Raw genomic sequence first — 22,801 nt, 5'->3', positions numbered from 1 at the left:
CTCGTTAGACATGATGCAAAAGTCCTTCCACACCAGCCACCAGCCCAACTCCCCCATGGCAAATAATAATCGGCCAAAGAAACGCCAGGTATCCCACCCATCATGTCACGTATGCAGAATGTACAACAACGAACAGGAAAAAAGAGAAGGAAAAAAAAAACCGCCTAGCATATACACTCACTCAATCCTTCTTGGTATATCCCCAGCCGTTGCCAACACCACCGCTGCTCAGCCCGTACCCCAACGGCGTGGCGCCGCCCATGGACCTCGCCTTCAACCTTCTCGGCAGCACCACGCCAAGAGTATACATGCCCGCGACGACGACACCGGCGCCAAACGACACCAGGCTGTAAAACACAGTGGTCGCGTAGATGTGGCCCCCGAGGCCCCTCCACTCGACGCGTCCCTCGGTCTTGGGCAGCGCAGGCGTGGGGAACCACCGCACGGAGAACTTGAGCGGCAGCGGCTCCCCGGGTATAATGCGCGCAGTCTCGGTGCCCTCCATGTGGCTCAGCGGGCTGGTGCTGTAGGCAATGGCCGAGTCGAGGACGCCGCTGTCGTGCGGCCGCTGGTGGTGCTTGGGCATGCTGTGCAGCAAGACGTTCATGTGCGTGCTGATGTGCATGTGGCTCATCTGCAGCGTGCCCGCCAGCGCAAACACCAGCGGCACGTACTCCTGCACCGGCGGCTTCTCGCCGATGATTTCCACGTGCGCGGGCGGCCTGGCCGGCAGGCGGCACGACATGGGCGCGTCGCTGTGGATGTAGAACTCGAGCAGGTGGAAGAAGGGGTCGGAGACGAAGTCGAGCGTGCAGTTGAGCTCGCCCTCGTAGCCGTAGTGGAATTCGAGCGGCTTGCCCGTCTCGTTGCACACGGGGAAGGGGACCCATTGTATCTCGTCGTTCTTCTCAATGTGCTCGCCCGTTTCTCTGCGGCATTCTTTGTTAGCACCGAGCATGCACTGCACCATTGGCCCAAGAAATGTATCGTAAGACGCACGAGCTTCGGTTCATACACTCGACCTTGATTGGCGCATTGTAATGGTACGCCGGCAGTCCGTCGAGGTGCTCCTTGGCTGCGGCGATTGCGCCGAGCAGCGCAACTGGCAGGGCAAGCATCTCGACTGTGTGCGGGGAGAAGATACGCAAGTGTATAGTGCACGCCGCGGCTTGCTGTCGTTGAATCTGGCCGGCGTCGCGTGCGGTATTTCAACTGCAATAAGGGAACCCTGAAATGTTTTTTTTTCTGGGCGGCGTGGTGTTGAAGCCAGTTTCGCGGCCATCTTGAAATCTGTTGTCTTGGACCAATCAAGTGTGGCTGGGACGTCTCTTCAACAGGGGTGGCATTCCAGGGGCACATGTAGTTACTTGGCTTGTTGTTGGGCAAAGGTCAAAATAGCAAATCGGCTTCTCAGGGGGGCCGATTTTTTTGATTTTTTTTTTTTTTTATTATTTTCTTTAAAAAAAGAAGACAAAGGTATTCATCAATCAAGTCAAATACCCGGCAGCTTCTATTGTGCGGCTTTAGACGAGAATCCGGGTCGTGATCTGGTCCTGGCAACGCGACGCTGACGCCGCACTAAGGCGCATGCGCACTGCCACAACCGCAGCTCCATGAAACCAGTCTCGCAATGATCACTTTCTCAAGACAGAATTCCTCCTGGCCAAAAGCCCGTCATGGCACAGCTCGGGTCGGGCTCAGGAGGCCCAACGTTGATTCTGCTCACCATCTAGGTCGCCAAACACGGCCCATCTTTGACTCAGAACTCCGTCTCATGAGCTTCAAAGCATCAACGTCTGCCGCCACAGACACAACCGCGGCACGATGCAGTTCGGCAAGGCCATCGGCACGGCATGCAGCTCCTTCGCCATCACCAACATTGACGACATATTCGTCCTCGTCACCTTCATGGCCGAGGCGTCCACCACCAAGGTCCTCACGCCCCTCAAAGTCACCATTGGTCAATATGTCGGCTTCACCGTCATCATCGCCGTGAGCATGATTGGCTTTGGCATCTCGCTCGTGCTCCCCTCGGAACCTATTGGATTTCTCGGCCTGCTCCCCATCCTCCTGGGACTGTGGAACGTGCTTGGTCTTTTTTATCCCGACGACGAAGAGGAATCGGAAGGCTCGAGAATCGCGTCCATGAAGAGCGTCTTCAAAGTAGCTCTGGTGACGGTCATGAATGGCGGCGATAACATCAGCACGTACATACCTCTGTTCTCGCAAACCAAGGGGGCAGAAATCGCCGTGTATGTTGTCGTGTACTACATCCTGGTCGGGGTGTGGTGTCTCGTCGCGTTCCTAGTCATGAGACAGAGGCATGTTTTGAGAGCGGCCGAGAAGTACGCCCATTACGTGGTGCCCTTCTTGTACGTGGGACTCGGCATATACATCATTGTCAAGTCGAACTGCTATCCGTGGACTATTCAGCGTATCGATGCTCAGAGGGGAGGCGATCCGGGGAGGATGATCATGGCCGTGGTGACGACTGGGCTGTTGCTGATGTGTATTGCGGCCATGCTTTGGGCGAGGATGCGAAACAAGAGACGGTCGACGGCCGTGGTCGAGCCGGGGACGGTGCTTGAGGAGGTGCCGGCCCCCTCGACGCGGCAGTCAATAGAAGCACAGCAAGCCCGTGAAGCTGCTGGGGCGGCTGGAGAGAAGAAGAGTGATGTGACGCCGAATGTGCAACGGCACGATACGCCACAAGCAGGAACCTCGGCAACCATGTAGATAATAGATCATGTACATTCATAAAACCTTGTCCCTTGACTGAACATGGAGAAACATCACAAGACACAGTCCCTGCTCTGTCTCAACTCCTTGTCCGCAGACTGCCACTTGATTCACATTCTTTCTCGACACGTCCATATACACCAAATGGACTCACTTGCTCACCAACCCCCGTCGTAGAAATAACCTCCCACTCAATACCCCACCCTTTGCCCCCATACGTCCTCTCCACGTACTCCTCGACCCCCTTCTTTACCACATCAACCGAATGCTCCCTCCTCAACTCCTTGCTCCACCACGTATTCATAATAAACGGCATCAACATGCCAAAAGACCTCACAAGCTCTACCCCATTCTCAGCATGGTACCGCCCCGGACTCACAGTAACTTGAACACCGCCAAACCCCTCCTCGTCAAGATGCCGCGCAATCCATTCGCAATCGTACCACCTCCCCGAATCATGAGTCTGCATGGGCAATCCGTCCGGAAAGGGGCGTCAAACGGCAACGACGCAAAAGCAGCACGCATATCCGGAATCCAGAACTTGGAGCCATGACCACGCGGGAACGTGGTCGCGCCAAAGACTCGGCCGTTTTGAAGTATTCCCCAGCAGTCTACCAGAATCCATTAATTATCCCACCCCACGTCAAAAGTGTTGAGGGATAGATTTACACCTTTGAGGACTTTGTCCGGCTCGGGGATCAAGTGCAGCCCCAGCGCAACAGCAACATGGCTCAGTGAATTCTCCTCCAAGCCCGTATCCCTGCAAAACATTGGCACCTTCTATACGCCCGGCAGACACATACCGTGGCGTCCAACACCTTGGCCTGGGTATGAACCCGTCCGCTCATCTTTGATCCTGCCCGCGACCACATCTACCAACACCCCCGAGCTATCTGCACATACAAAGGTGCTCTTGTCAAGTACATCTTTGGCCAGCATACCCTGCACCTCCTGCGCCAATACGCCCGCTCCACATGCACTATTGGAACATTGAACGGGGGCAGCACGAGCATGGCTTATTCCCATCTGTTCTAGCAGGGGGGGGGGCAAGAAGCTTCATAAGTTTTCGCCGTTTGCAGACACTACCTCCCGCTGGCCATTCTCAACTAACCAACTATAGGAATTCGTGGGAAAGAATGGAAGAAAAAACTACAATAAAGGTGATTTGTAGACCGGGCACTTTTGAACATTACTTATTACAAAGCACGCTCACTGGTCGCATGCCTCGCATTTACAACCTTGATGGTTCGATAGCGCCCTACAACATTGTAGTCCGTCACTCAAACCCTATATCATTCTTACCAAGGAGCTAGCTAATCTATCATCCCACGTAATAAAAAAAAATTATGCTACATTGTTGGAAAAAATTTCTTCTTGTACAACATGACCCTGCCATTTGAGCGCCCGTAGCAACCATGCATTTCTTTGCTGCCCATTTTTAACTATCAAGTTCGACACCACCTAAATTCCGCCTTGCGTCCCCGTCTCGTTGAATCACATAAACCTCAAGCTCCCGGTGGGGACTCTCTCAATCAGTCCTGAAATTTCTCTCCTCAACGACCTCAATACCCTTCTGATGTCTGCCAAATCCATGCCTCCGTTGTTGTTGCCCTGGCCTGGCGGGGGGAGAGCAGATTCGCATCGGCCAACAAGGTCGGCGACGGGGGGTCCAATAGAACCACCCTTGCCAGCGCCGCCTCGTCGACGGACGTCCGCAACCCAGTCGTTGACCACGTACGCTATGATTTCGATGATGCGGTTGCGAGCCATGCCGCTGAAGCCGTAGTCCTGGGTGTCGAATATGTTTTCGAGGACTCGCACAATCATATCGTGCGATACGCCGAGGGTGAGGAATAATTGCACAGGCCAAGTAGGGTCGGCGCCAATGGTAGCGTCCTGCTGGTAGGCCACTGCGTAGCGACACAGCTCGGGGATAAGGGTTTGGATGGGGAACACAAAGCTGTCGAGGGAGGTGTGGTGGGCAATATTCTGGATCTTGCTGGAGACTGCTTCGTACGGCAAGGGGGGTGTTGGCATGCCTGGCTCGGGGTTCTCTAGCCTGGCCATGACTTCGTCGTGTGTCTGCTGGATCAGGTTGCTCCACGTTCCAGCAATGGTGGTGGGATTACGGTAGTTGGCTGTGTGATAGATTAACAAGCATAAATCGTAATAGCCTGCTTGATCCGCATAGTCGTTGAACAACTACGATTTGTTAGCACAGGAATTGACATGTTCGCGACAACAAGAGTGAGCGTACCTCTGAGAGCCCCTGAATCTTACCGTCTAGGGCGAGTTCAATCTCGGCCTTTCGCTCGGGGTCAATTCTATCATCCGCCTTGAGTCGCTGCAGTAAGTCATCTTGAATGTTTGCCACGTCTAAGAGGTCGGTAACTTCGTGGTTGACCTGCTGCTGCTGCTGCCTGCTAACGCCAACCGTCGCAACGTTGGCGTTAGCCTTGGCAAGAGACAGCAATTTGATGCGGTCCTTGATGCCAATTGGGAAATCAGAGTTTGCCAGCTGTGCTTGAACTTCTGCGGCATCGAAGAAACGACTGCGGTTGGTGTAGAAGCGGCAGAGGAGATCGGCATGCTCGACATTGGTACCGGCCAGACGCTCCAAAAAGGTGATGACATGGGGAGAGTCAATGGCCAAGATACGGTCAGTCCACCCTTGTTGAATGTACCACTCGTATAGGTCAAAGTGGAACACTTCATCGTCTGACCCGTTCACTACATCATAGGCTTCCAGTCTCTTGGTGGCAATCAAAGTGAGCTTGCCGTCAACCATTTCTGGCTCAGTGCTTGACGCAGCATCCAAATGGCGGAGCACGTCGTGAATCATGTCGTAGCACCGCTTTCGGTCATTGAACGCGTTTGCTCGAGGGTCGCCTGATGGCTTGCCGTCATTGACCCAGGTAAGAGCGGTGTTACCACGATCCTTCTCGCGAGCAACAATAAGACATAGTTGAATAGCTCCAGCGTAATATTTCATCTCAACATACTGTGTAACCGCAGCTTGCAAGTTGGCAAAGGTCAGACTACCAGCAACCTTTTCGAAAAGCTTTAAACTTTCGTGTAAAAGATTTCTGAATTGGTTGGTATTCATAGGCTGCTCTGAGGCTCGCTTGAGCTGCTCCTGGGCCTTGAAGATGACGACGTCGTCGGGGCTGCAGAAGCTGCCGCACCGTCTTCGTAGGGCGTCAGCCACGGTCTCAACGTTAGAGCCGCTCTCGATATTTCTGTTAACAATTGCCTTGACCAGGAGCTTGGCGAGATCCTTCCCGTCGGCCTGCGAGAACAATTTCTCGTAGCTAAGCTCCTTTAGTTGTTGCCGCGAGACTTCATCTAGTCTGGTGAAAATATCAGCAACGCGCTCATCAAAGAGCATCAGCACAAAGGAGATGCCTTCTGAAATGCTTTCCATAATCTTCTGAAGAGCATGCAACGCTTGGTGTTCAGCCTGTAGCGCAACCTCTTCTTGCCTTGTAGATACTCTTTGGAGATCAGACGGGCCAGACATTCCCTGTATGAGACCACGGTTGGTCTCGATGAACCTCCTCAGCCTCTCCAAGTTTTCTTGAGTGGTGTTAAGCTTTGACAAAGGAACCGCAGAATCAATTGTGATGCCACCTGTAGGCGAAACCCCGGTTCTGATGACGGGGGACTTCCATAGCTTACGAATGAGGCGAGATAAGTAAAGAGCAAGGGCATCATGTCGAGAAGAGAGCTTGACAGATTCAGTGGTTAGTGCTGTGCCGTCGGTCTCGGCCATAGTAGGTTGGCCACCAAAGTCGACAAACAGAGCGCGAGCTCTATCCTCCGTCGCCTGATCGATGGCCCGCGCAGCACCTGGCCTTCCATCTCCGCCATGACCACAGGCAATAGCAAGGGCTGTTGAGATGGTCTCAACCCGCCCATATAATTGAATCAACCGGCGGGTAATGCTATCCAAAACTTCATCGCCAGGAGCGTCGCGGATTGCAGCAGCAAAGGTGTCCACAAATCGACGTCGGCGAATGATGTGAATTCCAGTATTGGTAAGAACAGCAAACTCGCTTGGGGGCTCGTCGAATTGCACCGCTAGTTCGTTGCCAAATCCGAGAGGCTGCGCAGCGGCGGCAAAAGGCTTGGTAATAAGTCCAACGGCTTCCGCTCTGCTACCAATGTTAATCCAGCTTCCTTGCTCGAAGTATCGTAAAGGTGCCGTAGGTGATACGCGCTTAATTCGTCCCGTCTCCGGTCCAGAAACGAAAAGAATATCTATGTTGGCATTGTTTCCACTGCTCACGAAGTCCAAGAAGAAACCGGGAGCAAAGCGGATACCTTGTCGACTTGCCGTGAGCATGGTAGATTCCAGATCGACCACCGACTCTCCGGGCTGACCAGTCTGAGAGAACTGTCCCGACCGTCTCGAGGCCTGGCTCGGCGGGAATTTGATGAATTGTACCTGCATGCTTTGGGGTGCCAGGTTGGATTGTGATCCGTAGAGATACGATGACGCATTTGTAGCACTGAAGAACAGTCGGCAGCCGGAGTCGGTAAGAGCCATAAGATGAAGTTTGGATGCTTCTTGCTTCGAAATCGGACTGATGGATACTATTCTCAACTTGTCGGTGAGCAGTTTGGATTGTGTAATCATGTGAGCAATGTCACGCAGACAGTGAATCTTTTCCTTCTCAATGACCTTGTTCAACCGGTCAGGGGCATCCATGTGATATGTTCGGATAGTCGACTTGCTTGACAGTGTATAAACAAGCTTCCTTGAGTCATCGATAACAATGTCAACCAAGTGTTCAGGCTCTTTGTGAGACCAGAAACCAGACTGCAATGAGACTACTGATGCCCATCCCGGGTTTGTGTGATTGATTCTGCCGCATCGGTTTGAAAACCACTTCTCTTCAGACTGATAGTATAACTCGTTGATGTCGACGTCACTGCTGCCGCCAAAGAAGATACGGCCATCGGCCGACCCAGAAATCACGCGGACGTCATTGCCACGCAGAGGCAAATTCATCTTGGTTTGATACAACGCGACCGACTTGGTACCAGCAGGCGTATCCGTAGCTGAGAGGCCTAGCAAAATCATCTCCGATGACGTAGCGACGACAAGAATGTGCGTGATCGTCTTGACAAAAATGCCAGGTTTCGGGGGGACCAACGCGACTGCGTGAATAGTATGTGGTTGTTCTTCGAATCCGATCAGCTCCGGGTCGGCGTGAGTGTAGTCCCATAGGTACAAAGAGTTGTCAATAACAACCCAGGCATGGTTAATCTCAGCAAACAGTCCCATCAAGGTTTGAAGCTCTCCCGCGTTGTAGTGATCGAATACTTGGTTCGGAATCGGATACATGTGCGTCTTGTGGAAAGGGGCCCAAGATGAGTCGGACCTCGAAAGCTCGTAATCGGAAGAAGCGCCCTCTAATCTCCTTGAATTAGCACGTCTTTATCCACAAGGTTTGTGTAGTGTCTTACGCCTGCAATAAGAATCCAGGTCCGGGAAATTCTCATCCATTTGCAAAAAAGCATTGATGGCCTTTGCGGCCTTGACAACTGGAGGCACATTCTCAAGCCGCGGCGTTGGCAACGGATTGGCAGCAACCAAGCCAGCGTCACCAGTATTCACCGCCGTCAAGGCCGTTGAGGATCTGGATGAAACCAAACCATCTCCATGTGTCGCCGTTGTGCCTAAGCCACCCGAGGCTGAATTTCCACCAACCTGACCACCGGGTTGGTTATGAGAAGAAGCCGGAAACAGCTGTCGTCGCACTGGATCAGAGCCAGATTGAAACCTCGAGGCCACCGCCGGCGTGTTCAAGAACGCGCCTGGCACTGGCCGCAAAGGTGTGGTCGGAGGAAACGACATGTCGAGCAACAATCAACAGCTTGACCACGAGCTGAATCCTGCGCAAGGCCAGCGATTAGGCTCCACCGATCGCCCAGTGTTGGTTTGGCTGGGTTGAGGAGCGATGCGAGAAAATGGGCTCAACGCGATATTATACCATTTAAAAATGTCGACAGACTCGGTCCGCGCCAGCGTCTGGTGAGATGTCGCGTCGCAATCGCGTTTTCTTGGGATTGCTAAGGACGAGCGATCGAAGGGGCCCAGCAATGTCTTACGAGCGGAGTAGAGGAAGTAATGTGTGATGTTGACGGCGACGATACATACTTTCGAGAAATGACGGACGGCAGAGCTGCGGAGGCTGGCAATTGAAGCTTGGATTTTTTTGCGACAAGGGTGATTGTGGCGCTAGACCCAATAGGGCCGCACGCAGCCACAGCTCTCAGGTCAACATTGCTTTCAATGCAGATGCCCAATCTCCTGTTGTTCAACCAGGCGATTAGCCTTTGTTTACTGTACAAAAGTATTCGTCTTGTCAGATCTATGAACTTCTGACCGTGATTGATTTTTTTCGTTCTTAGCAAATTCATAGTTTCCGCTAATAACGTGTGCATTACAACGCAAAAGTCACATAATGACCCTTCTGCATACCACGTCTATCTTTTGTGTTTATCTTATTTACTTTTCTAATTCATCACGTCCGCTAGACAAGTAATTTTTTGACTTCATCGGCCAATTGGTCCAATGATACCAGCTTTCCATTGTCCTTTTCCGCAGGCTTGTCATCTTCCTTGTTTTCTCCTTGTCCAAGGACTTTGACTCTGACCTGACCGGCATCGAGCTCCGTCTGACCCAAAATGACACCCAGAGGTACACCTTCAGCGGCCTTAAACTGCTGCGGCAGCTTAGGCTTGACCTTGGGGGAGAACTCTGCGCGAATTCCGGCGCTCCATAATCTCTGAGCCACTGACATGCGTTCAAGAAGGAGACCATTGGACGACTTGTCTCCAAAAGCCATGACATACACGTCCACATCTCGCCTTTGCTTGATACCATCCTTTCTGCGTCGTGCCTCCAAGATGGTGAAGATACGGTCTACACCAAAAGAAATACCCACGCAAGGGATCTGTCGCTTGCCGTACATGCCCACCAGGTTGTCGTAACGGCCGCCGGCAGCAATGCTGCCAACTTGGCTAGCAGGATCATCCTTCTTTGACTTCTTGCCGGAACCTTGGCCCTCTTCAGCCTTAGGAGGCAGATTGATAACTTCGTAAATCAAGCCAGTGTAATAGTCGAGACCTCGGGCAAGAGAGAGATCAAAGGAGATTTTATCGGCAATGCCGAAAGCCTCAACATATGAAGCAAGTAGCGTCATGTCATCAAGACCACGCTTGACTTGCTCATTCGCGACCAGCTCTTCCCTTGACTTGAGGAGCTTTAGCGTTTCGGAAATTGTTCCCGCATGACGGACATACTCGCCAATTCGGTCAGCAACCTCGTTAGCAAGGCCCTTCTCTTCCACCATCTCCTTCTTTACATCTTCCCAGGACATCTTGTCCAGCTTATCGACAGCCGAGCTAATCGTCCTAATCTTTTCGGGGGTGACGCCTGCCACGGCGAACATGCCGTCAAGAACTTGTCTGTGGTTGAGCTTGATAGTGACTCCAAGCTGTAGAGCTTCGAACACCTCAACGATAATCCGCAGGACCTCAGCATCAGGAATCATGGGATCGTATACGCCAGCGATATCGAAATCGCACTGGTGGAACTCGCGATATCGTCCCCGGGCAATGGCGGGCTGGTCTCTTCGGTAGACCTTGGCAATGTGGTAGCGCTTTACAGCTTGGATGTTGTTCATGGCGAGCCAACGGGCGAAGGGAACTGTCAAGTCGTATCTAAGAGAGCAGAGCTCGCCGCCCTGATCTTGCAGGTCGTAGATGAGCTTGGAATCCTCGCCATATTCTGCAGGTGGTTAGACATTTCCAATTTTACAGCGTAGGCTCCAGGGAAACTCACTTCCGGCAAGGATCTCTTTCAACTCAAACACGGGAGTATCCAGAGGAGTGCCACCATGCTTTTTGAAAACATCAGTGATCATTTTGCTAAAGCGCTCAGTTAGCCATCCCGCCTTGCTCCAATTCACGTCAGAAGAATCCCATGTCCTCACGACAGCACATACAAGACTTCCTCACGCAGCAACATATCCTGCCCACTCCAGTCCCGCGTACCCTTAGGGGTCTTCAGCGTAACCGCCGGGGCTTTCGGCACCTTGGCGTCTGGGGTCGCCATGTCGTCGTCGTCGTGCGCAAAGGTTGCGGCAAATTGTCGAGGAAGAGAGGGCGCCGTAAAACTGCGAACGAACAATGTGCCAAGTGGATGGCCCGTTCGCACAACTGGTATTCGGTATATGCGTCTGTTCAGCGCAGATAGCATGCCGGAGCCAACACACTCGTATAGGAGAGAAAAGAGTGTTTAGTGTGTGGTTTGTGGCTCCTTGAGTCATCCATCTGCAGCCAAACGCCGCTTGAGTGGGGTGGGGAGCAGTTGGGTCGCGACAAAGAAAGAATGAGTGAGCCAGTTTCGGAGGACAATACGGGCAGCTTTTTTTTTTTCAAGCTCAGGATACTTAGCACCAGTCTGCGAAATCGGCTCCACGGTTAATCCGGATTCGCTGCTCCGTGTCACAGCACGATTCCTCAGAAACATACGGACTATATTATGAGGGGCATTAACCCTTGATTGAAAGAGATTTGGTGATTGTATAAGTAATTGAGTCTACTATAGAAACATTCACTCGTACCTTCAGCCAACCTCCAATCCATCACCCATCCGTTTTGGCTCCATCTTGTCCATGCCCAACCCACTGATGTTGTTACATGGGACCTATACTACCCATCCGATGTAATTTTAATTTTTTCGCCATGATATTACTCACCTCAATACTACTTGTGTGCATTTTCTATACGCATCCTCATCCAGTCGTATACGCCAGAATCTCCAAAGCTGGCAAACCTGCCAGCTTTAAGCCCAACCATAAAGCATTTACTGCTTCTTAGCCTCGCGAGCCTGCTTGCGAAGGGCCCGTCTCCGGATGTCCAAGTGCATCTTCTTGTTGTACCAGATAGTGACGGGGCTGTTGACGCCAGGAATGTTCTCAATCAACCACAGCATGAAAGAGTGGCTCCACCAAGGAGTGTAAGTGTTGGGGGCAGTCTGATAACCACCAAGGCCAACTTTGCCAAGAGCAGCCTTGACAAAATTACGGGCGTTGGGAATCAGGAGGCTAGGGCGACGGACCTTGCTCATGGCAGTAGTAACTAGGTGGCTGAGAACCAGATAGACGTCTACGTGGTCATCAGCAAGTTCAGACGAAAGAGCATTGCTCCATTGCTGAAGGAAGGCCTTGCTGCCGGAGTAGGTAGCCAGGTAAGGAGTAGGTGTCCAGCCACCGAAGGAACCCATGGTCAGGATTAATCCATGCTTGCGCTGCTTGAGAATAGGGGCAACAATCTGAGTGACCTTTAGCGTACCCAGGCAATTGATTGTAACAATATTCTGCAGCTCGTCCTTGGGTGTCTCGAGGAAAGAGACGGGCATGCTGTGGCTCTGCCCGACATTGTTGATCAGAATAGCAACGTCGAGCCCACGAACAACCTCGGCGAGCTTCTCATAATCGGCATCGTCGTCTTTAGCGAAGTCCATGGCGTGAATCTTGATTTTAAGGTCCTTGCCATGGTATTTCTCTTGCAGCTCCTTGGCGAGCGACTCGAGCTTGGACTTGGTTCGGGAAACGAGGACGAGGTTGAAGCCCTTGGCAGCGAGCTGGGAGGCATACTCTTTACCAAGACCATCCGAGGCGCCAGTGACGACGGCCCATGATCCGACGCGGCCATACTTGCGAAGCTGCGACAACAAAAGTACGTAAGTCAGGAGACGGGAAGGTGTCAGAGCTCGGCGGGCGACTTACGCTGTGACCGGAGAAGACGAATGCACTCAGGACGAGCTGCAGATAGCTAAAGAGCTTGTATGCGAGCCAAAGTGCACCAACGCCAGCAAAGGCACCTAGCACAGGCTGGGGAATCGGGCCAAGCTGCTCGACATGCGACCTGATGCCTGCCACATAGGGATTCTCCAAGATCTTATCCATGATGAACGAATTGTCGAGGCAATGCTTGGACGGACGGCGTTGCGTCTGTGGGAATAAGCCAACGATCCGGTTAGCAGAAGCGTTGGAATGGGTCAGCGTGTCGAGATGCGAAGGGTCGCGGTTCTCAAATATCAGGTGCTCAGTACTGTGGCGCAATTGAGCGCGACAATCGTTGACCCCTTGCTGCCCTTTTTCGAGCCTAGCAACTGTACCTGGCCTAGACGCCAAAAAAGAACGCTAAGGATGAATGGAAGCCTGTTTCTAGACAAGACAAGACAGGATAAACGAGACGTGATTCTTCAAGTAGAATAATTTAATCAAGGGATAAAACTTGAGATGTAGCCATCCAAGCTGCTGAATTAGTAACAAGGAAAAAATTATTTCAACGAGTCTCTGTCTGCCCGCCTCTGCCGGCAGAGGCGCCGAGTAAAAGCATGTGCCACCGAATTTGTTGAGCTATCCTCCACTCAAATCAGTCAATCGGCTAAACTTGGCTAAACGCCATGCCAACGAGATCTAGACTTATGGATGTGCTCCGATAGAATACGCAGGTTTTGCCTCTAGTCTGATCTCTAAGCTTTCGACTTCTTCATTATACTCCCTACTGTAGCCGTAGTCATTTCTTACGTGTGATAACCTCCAGTCTGATTGATATCTTGAATAAATCACTATCCCTGGTGGGGCAGCCTGGTCAAGCTACTGGCCTCTGGTCTCCTTAACATGCGTCGTCCCGAAATTTGACTTCCCGCACCTCCAGCTTCAACACCTTGCAAAAATCCCCACCGTCATCAACAACAATCTAATTCTCTTCCAAAATTTTACTCAACAATGGACTTCGTCAAGTCACTCCTCCCAGAGGGCAAGGGTGTTCTGCCCTACTACATGCTCGTCGTACGTCCTCCTCTGCGCGAATGTAAGCACCCGAAAGACAAAGCCTAACACCCATCATCTACAGCTCTCCGTCATCTCTATTGGCAACTGCCTACAGACATACTCAACCCTCCACTTCACAAGACGCGTGTACAATGGGCGCTTCATCCGAAACACCAGGCTGCCTCCCGCAACAGCGACCTTCAACCCTGAAGACTCGGTCGACAAGCTCGTGTCTGCCCAGAATGACCCGAAAGCAACTGATCAGGTAACCCCGCTGGCTGGTCGACTGTTTGGCACATGGACCCTCATCACGTCTATTGTCCGCTGCTATGCAGCTTACAACTTGCACATCGGGCCCGTGTACAACATTGCCTACTGGACGTACATTGTGGCTTTTAGCCATTTCGCCAGCGAGAAGTTTATGTTTAAGAGCATGACCTTTGGTCTTCCTCAGGCGTTCCCCTTTGCGCTGGCGACTTGTGCCTTGATTTGGATGCCTCTTGTCCGTGATCACTATGTTGAGATCAACTAGATTCCCTTGGCAAACTCTTGTCGATGAGAGCTCATCAGACAAATTTGAGAATGGGGTGCGATATACCGAACGGCTGGATGATTAGCATGCATATCTCATGTTGCTGAAAAGGGAAAAATGGATGGGTATATATTTAATGTCTAATGTCTCATTTTACTTCAAGTTATTCCTGTACAACTGCCCGCTGCAATCTCTCAGACGAGCCGTTGCCTGTTCAGGAGTGATATCCCTCTGCGGCTCAGCCATGAGCTCATACCCAACAAGGAATTTTTTCACCGTCGCGGAACGCAGCAGGGGCGGGTAGAAGTGCATGTGAAAGTAGGAGTTCTCAATCTCTTCCTTCGTTCCCTGAAGCGGCGCCTGGTGAATTCCGGAACTGTAGGGGAAACTGCACTCAAAGAGGTTATCATACCGCCTAGTGACCTCCTGGACGGCTTCGGCAAACTGCAGCCTCTCCTCCGGCTTAAAGTCTACCAGGGAGCGGATATGCCTCTTGGGAAGGACAAGCACCTCAAATGGCCAGACCGCCCACCAGGGACATACCACTACAAACGACTTGTTTTGCCAGAGAACGCGCTCCCCCTTGGCAAGCTCCAGCTGAACATAATCCTCAAGCAAGTGTCGGCCGCCATTGTTAGCACGATATTTGGTCATCTGGGCGAGTTCCTTTCCAGGTTCCTCAGGCATGGTGGATGTCGTCCATACTTGGCAATGGGGATGTGGGTTGGAACAGCCCATAGCAGAGCCTTTGTTCTCGAAAATCTGCATGTATCGGTACTCATCTTTGGGAATGGGTGCTTCATCCTTTGGCATGGAGATTTCCAGATTTTCAGCAAGCTTTGATAATGAGTTTGAGGAGGACAAGTGGTTGGCATAAATTCGGGTCCAGTGCTCGATGACGGGCAAAATTTCTGGAGCAGGCATATCTGCTAAAGTGAGGTGGTGTTTGGGCGAGAAGGTGAGGACATAGCAGACGCCTTTGACGCTCTGGGCTCTCAGGAGCATCGACTCCAGATCTGCAGAGAGGTTAACAATACTCATGTCAAACGGATTGTGCTTTGTTATACCATTGGGTTTCGTATCAGGCTCATACTCTGGCTGTTGCTCTTTCACAGCGCTGTAATCGTTGACAAAGGCAAAAGTCTTGTCGTATTTGGGATTTGTGTCGCCCGCAGCACGAGCATTTCCAGGACAAAGATAGCACTTGACACTATGTTACCTAGAGTTTTCCCCTTTATTTGATTGAATTCACACACCTTGGGGTCATATTCGGGCAGAGTATTGGCAACTGCCGCCTCTTGAGCTCCCCTGCAAAACAACCTTTATCAGATCAACCTGCCATGTAACACAGTAGAATTCGTACATACTGCCATGGTCGCTTGGTCCGATGTGGCGAGACAAGTAGCCAGCTGTCGGTAAGAGGATTGTATCTCCGGTGGGAGATGTCGTCGAGGATCTTGTCAGGCATGATGATGATAGTGGAGTAGGCAAGGCGTTTGGGTGACGGACAACAGAAAACGAAAAGTAACAAAGCCCTCCAAAGAAAGAAACAAAGAGGGAGCGAGTATGGGACTTTAAAACGTCCACCAAACACCTACCACAACACGACAACTGATACACAACTAAGAGAATAATTAACCGCTTGAGCCACAATGTTGAATCGACTCGAAGGAATGGGACAAACAGAGTTAGGACATTGCGGTTGGCGCGCTTAATATGACGGCTGGGGCGGAGATTTTAAGTGCATCCCACCATCCGCTCCAAGTCGTCAATTTAGTCTGGCTGGGGTCAGTGACGTCGGGGAGCCAGTTCGGGCCACTCTCCCGGCGTGGCAAGACGTTTTGGATCGGGTATCTGAGGCCTCTGCCCAATTGCCAACGTTCGACTGGATCTGCTCCACGGTGCATCAGGTGGGCCGCTTGCGATTGAGTACGAGCACCCGCCACAGCAGCGTTCGTTGCAGCTGGTATCACGTGATGTTTACAGCTCGAACGCTGACTAGCACGATCCTTTGGCTGTTGCCTTGCTCCTCCTCCTCTGCAACTCAGCCCCAAGGACTGGCCTGGCGCAATTGTAGGGATCCACGTCGCATCGCGACATCCACCCAATATCCGAACCTCACTCTCGCAGCGTGCATCAAACGATTTCCATCAACGAGGCCGCACATCGAACGAAACTTATCAAAATACGCGTCTTAGCAGGAAAAGCGACACTTCATATCATCGATACTTTGTCTCTAGCGTCATAGGCGCTCTCCATCAAGCGGAATTCGCTACTGAGTCACATCCATGGTTGAAGACGGGCTCTCCGAAGAGTTTCTCGAAAGCGCTATAGCTACGGTAACAAATGGGTGTCATTCGTAAGAAGACAGTCACTAGGGGTGAGGGTGGTGTGAAATATGTTTGCGACGTTTGCTCATCAGATATCACATCTACGGTATGTAATTCCCACACCTAGTCAGCTAAGTGGCACACGTCATCATGGTTTTCCGATTTCCACAAGGTTTCCCAGCTAACACGTGTGCATTTGGTTCAAATAGGTTCGCATTAGGTGTGCAGACCAATCATGCTCCGATTTCGACTTATGCGTCTCCTGCTTCGCCAAGGGAGAGTCTCGCAATAACCATGACCCCGCGACCCATGAGTTCCGGGTAATCGAACAGAACTCGTTTCCTATTTTTGAACGTGAATGGGGGGCCGACGAAGAACTCTTGTTGTTGGAAGGCGCTGAAATATACGGCCTTGGGTCCTGGGCAGACATTGCCGACCACATCGGCGGGTTTCGCGAAAAGGACGAGGTTCGCGATCACTATCTTGAAACTTACGTCAACTCCCCGAATTTTCCTCTCCCAAAACGATGCAGACCACATGATTGCGAGCTCGCAAATGAAGTGCCCCGAGAAGAGTTTCAGGCGCAAAAGAAGCGGAGGATCGAGGAGCGGCGTGAGAAGTCCAAGAGCGCGCCAGCTTTGCAACCCAAAACCAAGCCGACTGCCAGTGTACCCAGCTGTCACGAAATCCAGGGTTTCATGCCAGGTCGTCTTGAATTCGAGACTGAGTATGCCAACGAGGCCGAAGAGGCGGTCCAGCACATGCAATTTGACCCTGGCGATGGCATAAACCCGCGCACCGGCGAACTCGAGCCGGAGATGGAGCTCAAGCTCACTGTCATGGATATCTACAATTGTCGGCTGACTCAACGTGTGGATCGCAAAAAGGTTATATTTGAACACGATTTATTAGAGTACAGGGAAAACACCAAGATTGAGAAGAAGCGATCAAAAGACGAGAAAGACATATTACAAAAAGCCAAGCCTTTTGCCAGAATAATGAATCACAAAGACTTTGAAGACTTTAATCAGGGCATTATCGATGAGCAGAACCTGCGGCAAGCTATTGCTCAGCTACAAGAATGGCGGAGCTTGAAGATCGGGGACCTAAGAAGCGGCGAGAAGTACGAAGCAGAAAAGGCTGCCCGAATACAAAAGGCCATTCCTATGGGCTCAATGGACAGGGAGAGACTCGCCACCAGCCAACGATCGAAGCAACAAGCTGCGCCCGAACCACCCAGCGGCGCGTCGCTTCTCGTTGCCCCGGAGCTCGTCATTCGTCCAGCCCAGACGAATGGCGAGACCGTCAATGGCGATGGCAAGCCGCTTGTTAACGGCCACGCTAACGGTGTCAACGGGACCAACGGTGTTAACGGTCACGCCTCGGCTAGACCAAAATACACACCACAGCCTATTTCTGGCGTGCAACCTCTTCAACTGAATCAAGATACCGCAGCGGACCTACATCTGCTGACGCCTGATGAAGCCAAGCTGTGTGAGATTGTTCGCCTACAGCCCAAGCCCTATTTAATGATCAAGGAGCAGATTCTCAAGGAGGCGCTCAAGACCAATGGGACCCTTAAGAAGAAGCAAGCTAAGGAGATTTGCCGACTCGACTCACAAAAAGGGGCCAGAATATTTGACTTTTTTATCAATGCTGGCTGGTTAGGGAAAGCATGAGCTATCAGGCCAGTCTTGGACTGCATGTTGTTGCCTTTTTGGCTACATTCTCGTAGGATTGCGAAGCGCTGTACGTTATGACATTGTTATGATCCTTGGTTGGGTGATTTGTATGATACGGGTGCATTTATGGTGTTTGGAGGAGCGTATGATATCCAATATTCAAGAAACACATATTTCAAGTCATTTCTCATTTTGACTATCAAGCTTATGGGTATCTCCAGTGCCATGTGGAGGCGTCATGGTGTGGCCCCGAGTCAACCTGCGTCTTGACACTATTGCCAGGCTGAGAACAAGAACAAGCTTGACCGCTTGTCATAAACTTGCCTGGGTAGTGAATTATATGAACCGCGGAAGCAGGGACATAATAGCCCATTGCGACGCTCCTGGATGTTTTCCCCAAACTCACTCGGAGCCCAAGTGGACCCCTGTACATTGACACTGGCTGCCGACGGCCAACTCCATCCACTCCATCTCCGACAACCCTCTTACATCTCAAACAGCAACCGCACTCTCTCTTGCGCCCAGTAGCTTGATGATATTTTCCAGATTCGCCGCCCAGCCGCCGTCACTGTCATTCATTCGTACCATGACCACGATTGCCAGTCTGCGGCGCATGTCCGCCAAGTCTCTCTCCGAGAAGATTCTGGCCGAGAAGGACGCTGCGAACACCTCTTTTGCCATCATTGACGTGCGAGATGACGGTACGTAAACCCCAAACAAGACCAGACTTACCCCGGATCCCTTCCCAGGAATGCACTATATATAATTGTACATGTCAGATATTTGGTAGTGACCCTCGTTGCAGACCACATAGGCGGCCACATTAGAGGTTCCACCAACATCCCCAGCGGCCAACTCGACGCCATGATGCCCACCCTCGTGCGCAAGCTGCAGGACAAGAAGACGGTCATTTTCCACTGCGCACTAAGTCAGCAGCGTGGCCCGAGCGCCGCCCTCAAGTATCTCCGCGAAAAGGACGGGCTGCTGAGGAGTCTTGGTGGTGGAGAGAAGGTCACTGCAGAGCAGGACGTCTATGTCTTGGACGGGGGGTTCGTCGGCTGGCAGCAGGTCTATGGAGATGATGAGCGGCTGACGGAAGGGTATGTGAAAGATATTTGGGCGAGTTACTGAGTTACCCGCGCGATATTTTTTCTTTTTTTTTTTTTCGGCTTGTTTGTTTGTTTGTTTGGGGGGGCTCTTTGATTTCGGAGGGCCAGTCAGTTTTAGGAGGCTTGTTTCAGCTCAGAGTACGATGAAGGCCTGGAACTCAAAGGGTCATGAATGAATGACTTGTATTTCTTTGCGCGCTGTTTCAGCTTGGAGATGGCAGGGATTTTTCTATGTGTTAAGTCGTCACTCATATGGGCGTTGAAAGCAAAAGTGACGCCGGGGCCACCAGCACAAAGCGAGGGAGAAGGCTCCAAGTGTTTGATACCGGTGGCTCACTGGTGATGAAGTGGAACTTATAATCCTTTACTTCCTCGATATTTCGTTATTCACAAATGCAGAACTAAATCCTCCGATTCCGTACCTCATCACCGTCGGGACCTTTGTCCGCCGAAACAACACAGCCCGCTACACCGCAGGTAATATCCAACTGGGAAGGGGCTTTTTTTAAGTAGACGCTGACGGATATCATAGCATATACACATTCGTGTCAACACGTGCCTACGCGCAATATGTCCGTCCTTGCGATATCTCTCTCCTCCACATTTCAGGAACATGTAAAACGCTCCTTTGGTTTATCATCGATATCAAAAGCGGCGAAGTTTTTGTTCATTTCGGTTGCGGTTGTCGTCGTGCTTTTAATCGTCTGCTACTGCCTGTGGAAATTTTATTTTCGGAAGAGATACTACCAATCCAAATCCGAAAAGCCGGTGCCAGTCCAGAGACCGTCTCGATCACAGACTTTGCCTCCGTCTTATGAAGAATCAGAGTCAATGCAGAGGAATTAAGGGGCGAGCACTCAAACTCGAATAGAGCGCGGCGTGCAACCTGCTCAGGAGACAAGTCTCTTGAGGTCTATGTTAAACACAAAAATAATTTACTCATGGAATGCAGCTTTTGTGCGATTGGGGCAAAGAAAATGAGATTGTCTTTGTACGCTTATTGCAGCGAGGGTTTCATGGATGCTTAGAGAGAGAGAGGCGTTTGCGGCTGTGAACCGAAGGTCTTCAATCACATATACCAATGTGGAGAAGGCGCTGAGACTTTAAAGTGTTTCGTATTCTCATGAACGAAGACAACAAAAGACTGAATCTTATATTTACCGCTTCCACTGCCACCTGTAGCGTTCATCGAACAAGCTTTTTACAATTCCCAATCTCACCTCTTTTAGACGCTTTGACTATACTTTTTTTTTTTCGCTCCGATACTCAGAATCACCAGACAAGGTCCGCATATCCAACTCTGTCTTCATTGATATTTGACATGACATCTAATGCTGAACTGATAGTCAAAGTTCCCAGCCGCAAAAATGCCCCCGGTAGCGATTTCTTACCTCGCACAAATCGACCACGGTGTATCCACCATTTACCGACGCCAGTTATCAAATGACGCTCTTAATAAAATTTATTATGCCGCGGCTGTTGTCTTCTGTTGCGGTATCATACTATTTGCTTGGTTCGCTCTCTATCGTCGACGTTGATAGTCAGAAGCAGGTTGTTTGGATGTCAAATGGGAACTTTGGGTTATTGTATGCAGATGATGACAGCTTTCAAAGTTTATCGGTGTAGAAGCTATAGTATATGTTCAAGTATTTGTATTAACCTTGCCCCCCAACATACCTGCCTCACTATAAATACATGCGTGCCTCCTCGCCTGTTCCAAATATAACAGCCGGCACTACGCATAGCATATTAGCCTATCCAACGTCAGGCAAAGCTACTCTCTAAACACTCTATCATGCAGGCTGCATTGTGAACCACTTGAGCATCATTCACGTCAGATCATCTGTCAGACCTGCTCGAGAAATTGTAGCACTTCCCCTCCCCTCTTCCTCCTCTTCTTTTAACTGAAAGATTACATAAGCTGCGGCTACTTGGTCCCCCGGCAGCCCTGATGTTTTTCTTTTGTGCTCTCCTCCGTATACCTTTTGTTGTCCTGGATAGACTGCACTTTCTTTGTCGTGTATTTGAACGTCTCAGCGTGTAGAGACATGCAGATGTATCAGAGGTCATGTGAAACCTATGCCTACGCAGCGCTTTTGTTGCCTGAAAACCATGCCATCTAATTAGAACACGAGGTCAACACGGTATAGAAGGAAGAAGTGGTGGAATAGTAACTATGCATTGATTCCCTGTTCAATCTGTGGTCGGAAATGAATGGTTGCCTGGTTTGAAAACATAAATTTACTTTCGTGTTCAATGCCTGTTTAAACTAAGATCCTCAATCAAGAGCTGCCTAAGTTTCACACTTTTCTCTGATCTTCCGTATTCGCAACCGACACCAGTGGTGTTCAACGGCGCTTCTTTGCGCGTTGGCAACATGTCGTCGCCAGTGCGGAAACCTCCACAGAGACGAGTGCTGAGAATGTTCAAGGGGACATGCTGCTCTAGAAACTATAAAAACCAGCTTGATTCCCATAGTCCCTCTCCAGAACCACCTTCGGCTCTGTATCTTCTCCACACCAAAGCTGTTCGGTCAAGACACTCGGTGCCGAAGTATTCCAACAATAACTACCCTCTTTACCGAACCGAATATATACGGCGTTGCAGTTCAAATCATCAGAGGTGCGAACAGAAATGACTGCTCCCGACATCGCCCACCACTATCTGATCAATCCTGACACCATGTCCGACGCCTCGTTGCCAGCCGCTCAACATCTACGAACCATCATGGCACACGCTGCAATTTTACTTGCCAGTACATTTGTCTTTCTGACTGCCCTGTTGTTTCTACGGTGGTGGGAAGACAGTCGCTGCGCCGAGAAAGAGAAACTTGCTTCTTCACGAGGACAAGCGTCATACGCTCTGCAAGGGATCACAAAGACACAGATTCTAGATCTAGGTCAGAAGCTTCAAGATTTGGGTCAGAAGCTTCAGGAGCAAGTTGAGGCTTTGCCTGAGGGTACCGCCTTGCCACCAGCTGACCTCATTGATCGCTCCCTGCGCCCAGAAACGAGCAGAGATTAGGTTGGCGGCTAGAAGATTCCTGCGCTGATCAGTTACAACGGGGCAATTTCCGTAAAGTTGCCGGTCTTTGGCGGTAGGGAGGAGGGATGTGCATTGTGACGCTACTTTCTGTTGCACTGCCAGGAGCGGAGGAACCTACGGCAGAGAAAGTTGTCATCTGTCTTCATCTTCTACCTTCATTCGATGGTCAACTCGATGGGACTGCAGATATTTGGTTGAGAGCTAGATGATGTGTATTTATGAGGAGCTTTTCTTGCGCGCTACATCTTTCGTGATGCTTTTGTCTCATGTGCTTCCGGGAACGTGTTCGATAACAGGGGAAAATAAGATTGTCTCGCAGTGTGCGATTTTGGGAATCCCCAGCTACTCAGGCCTAGAAATAGTTTAGTAGTGATACCTTCGTCCAGGTGTTTCGAGGTGTAGGGTAGGGTTATTGGCCCTTGCTGTTGAAGACTGACTGGACCACTACGGTGGCACATTAGCTAAGGTTCGCAGTTGCTGCTATAACCTCACATTTAGCATTTTA

The 22,801-nt window shown here is 50.9% G+C and overlaps 10 protein-coding genes across 10 annotated transcripts; 5 read left to right on the top strand and 5 right to left on the bottom strand.

The window, feature by feature from the left end:
• Positions 1-181: 181 nt before the first annotated feature.
• On the bottom strand, positions 182-1,277 carry J3458_019148 (uncharacterized protein; the record flags this gene model as incomplete). The annotated part of the gene is made up of 2 exons (XM_007808160.2): positions 1,000-1,277; positions 182-929 (listed from the first exon to the last, which is right to left on the bottom strand). The coding sequence occupies exons 1-2, from the start codon at positions 1,116-1,118 to the stop codon at positions 182-184; spliced, it is 867 nt and encodes a 288-aa protein (XP_007806351.1). The 5' UTR covers positions 1,119-1,277.
• A 285-nt stretch (positions 1,278-1,562) lies between these two features.
• J3458_019147 (uncharacterized protein) lies at positions 1,563-2,775 on the top strand. The gene has a single exon (XM_007808159.2). It carries the CDS (start codon positions 1,825-1,827, stop codon positions 2,734-2,736), a length of 912 nt encoding a protein of 303 aa, XP_007806350.2. The 5' UTR covers positions 1,563-1,824; the 3' UTR covers positions 2,737-2,775.
• A 206-nt stretch (positions 2,776-2,981) lies between these two features.
• J3458_019146 (uncharacterized protein) lies at positions 2,982-8,920 on the bottom strand. Its single transcript, XM_007808158.2, has 3 exons — positions 8,212-8,920; positions 4,997-8,157; positions 2,982-4,941 (listed from the first exon to the last, which is right to left on the bottom strand). The coding sequence occupies exons 1-3, from the start codon at positions 8,600-8,602 to the stop codon at positions 4,234-4,236; spliced, it is 4,260 nt and encodes a 1,419-aa protein (XP_007806349.2). The 5' UTR covers positions 8,603-8,920; the 3' UTR covers positions 2,982-4,233.
• A 361-nt stretch (positions 8,921-9,281) lies between these two features.
• On the bottom strand, positions 9,282-11,011 carry HTS1_4 (Cytoplasmic and mitochondrial histidine tRNA synthetase; the record flags this gene model as incomplete). The annotated part of the gene is made up of 3 exons (XM_007808157.2): positions 9,282-10,540; positions 10,595-10,680; positions 10,758-11,011. The coding sequence occupies 3 exons, from the start codon at positions 11,009-11,011 to the stop codon at positions 9,282-9,284; spliced, it is 1,599 nt and encodes a 532-aa protein (XP_007806348.2).
• Positions 11,012-11,620: 609 nt separating this feature from the next.
• J3458_019144 (uncharacterized protein) lies at positions 11,621-12,725 on the bottom strand (the record flags this gene model as incomplete). Its single annotated transcript, XM_007808156.2, has 2 exons — positions 11,621-12,481; positions 12,546-12,725. 2 exons carry the CDS (start codon positions 12,723-12,725, stop codon positions 11,621-11,623), a joined length of 1,041 nt encoding a protein of 346 aa, XP_007806347.1.
• A 760-nt stretch (positions 12,726-13,485) lies between these two features.
• Positions 13,486-14,254, top strand: J3458_019143 (uncharacterized protein). Its single transcript, XM_007808155.2, has 2 exons — positions 13,486-13,616; positions 13,681-14,254. Exons 1-2 carry the CDS (start codon positions 13,554-13,556, stop codon positions 14,128-14,130), a joined length of 513 nt encoding a protein of 170 aa, XP_007806346.2. The 5' UTR covers positions 13,486-13,553; the 3' UTR covers positions 14,131-14,254.
• Positions 13,486-15,856, bottom strand: GAL7_3 (galactose-1-phosphate uridyl transferase). Its single transcript, XM_066121428.1, has 4 exons — positions 15,498-15,856; positions 15,387-15,438; positions 15,198-15,333; positions 13,486-15,146 (listed from the first exon to the last, which is right to left on the bottom strand). Exons 1-4 carry the CDS (start codon positions 15,596-15,598, stop codon positions 14,284-14,286), a joined length of 1,152 nt encoding a protein of 383 aa, XP_065973786.1. The 5' UTR covers positions 15,599-15,856; the 3' UTR covers positions 13,486-14,283.
• Positions 15,857-16,132: 276 nt separating this feature from the next.
• Positions 16,133-18,325, top strand: ADA2_2 (Transcriptional adapter ada2). Its single transcript, XM_007808153.2, has 2 exons — positions 16,133-16,566; positions 16,670-18,325. The coding sequence occupies exons 1-2, from the start codon at positions 16,477-16,479 to the stop codon at positions 18,137-18,139; spliced, it is 1,560 nt and encodes a 519-aa protein (XP_007806344.1). The 5' UTR covers positions 16,133-16,476; the 3' UTR covers positions 18,140-18,325.
• A 349-nt stretch (positions 18,326-18,674) lies between these two features.
• Positions 18,675-19,273, top strand: ibp1_2 (Cdc25 phosphatase Ibp1; the record flags this gene model as incomplete). The annotated part of the gene is made up of 2 exons (XM_007808152.2): positions 18,675-18,843; positions 18,948-19,273. The coding sequence occupies 2 exons, from the start codon at positions 18,675-18,677 to the stop codon at positions 19,271-19,273; spliced, it is 495 nt and encodes a 164-aa protein (XP_007806343.2).
• A 2,612-nt stretch (positions 19,274-21,885) lies between these two features.
• J3458_019139 (uncharacterized protein) lies at positions 21,886-22,275 on the top strand (the record flags this gene model as incomplete). Its single annotated transcript, XM_007808151.1, has 1 exon — positions 21,886-22,275. One exon carries the CDS (start codon positions 21,886-21,888, stop codon positions 22,273-22,275), a length of 390 nt encoding a protein of 129 aa, XP_007806342.1.
• Between the last annotated feature and the right edge of the window lie 526 nt (positions 22,276-22,801).

This window comes from Metarhizium acridum (genome assembly GCF_019434415.1).
Source record: "Metarhizium acridum strain ARSEF 324 chromosome Unknown scaffold_555, whole genome shotgun sequence".
Classification (NCBI taxonomy): Eukaryota; Fungi; Ascomycota; class Sordariomycetes; order Hypocreales; family Clavicipitaceae; genus Metarhizium; species Metarhizium acridum.
This window is presented reverse-complemented; position numbering and strand designations above follow the sequence as displayed.

Bases quoted from the DNA above. Each gene is read 5' to 3' on its own strand.
- J3458_019147 (XM_007808159.2), top strand. From the start codon at position 1,825: ATGCAGTTCGGCAAGGCCATCGGCACGGCATGCAGCTCCTTCGCCATC.
- J3458_019146 (XM_007808158.2), bottom strand. From the start codon at position 8,602: ATGTCGTTTCCTCCGACCACACCTTTGCGGCCAGTGCCAGGCGCGTTC. The intron at 8,158-8,211 runs GTAAGACACTAC...CAAGGAGATTAG, and splicing joins CCTGGATTCTTATTGCAGGC to AGGGCGCTTCTTCCGATTAC. The intron at 4,942-4,996 runs GTACGCTCACTC...AACAAATCGTAG, and splicing joins AGATTCAGGGGCTCTCAGAG to TTGTTCAACGACTATGCGGA.
- J3458_019143 (XM_007808155.2), top strand. From the start codon at position 13,554: ATGGACTTCGTCAAGTCACTCCTCCCAGAGGGCAAGGGTGTTCTGCCC. The intron at 13,617-13,680 runs GTACGTCCTCCT...CATCATCTACAG, and splicing joins TGCCCTACTACATGCTCGTC to CTCTCCGTCATCTCTATTGG.
- GAL7_3 (XM_066121428.1), bottom strand. From the start codon at position 15,598: ATGCCTGACAAGATCCTCGACGACATCTCCCACCGGAGATACAATCCT. The intron at 15,334-15,386 runs GTGTGTGAATTC...CATAGTGTCAAG, and splicing joins TGCCCGAATATGACCCCAAG to TGCTATCTTTGTCCTGGAAA. The intron at 15,147-15,197 runs GTATAACAAAGC...ACCTCTCTGCAG, and splicing joins GCCTGATACGAAACCCAATG to ATCTGGAGTCGATGCTCCTG.
- ADA2_2 (XM_007808153.2), top strand. From the start codon at position 16,477: ATGGGTGTCATTCGTAAGAAGACAGTCACTAGGGGTGAGGGTGGTGTG. The intron at 16,567-16,669 runs GTATGTAATTCC...TGGTTCAAATAG, and splicing joins CATCAGATATCACATCTACG to GTTCGCATTAGGTGTGCAGA.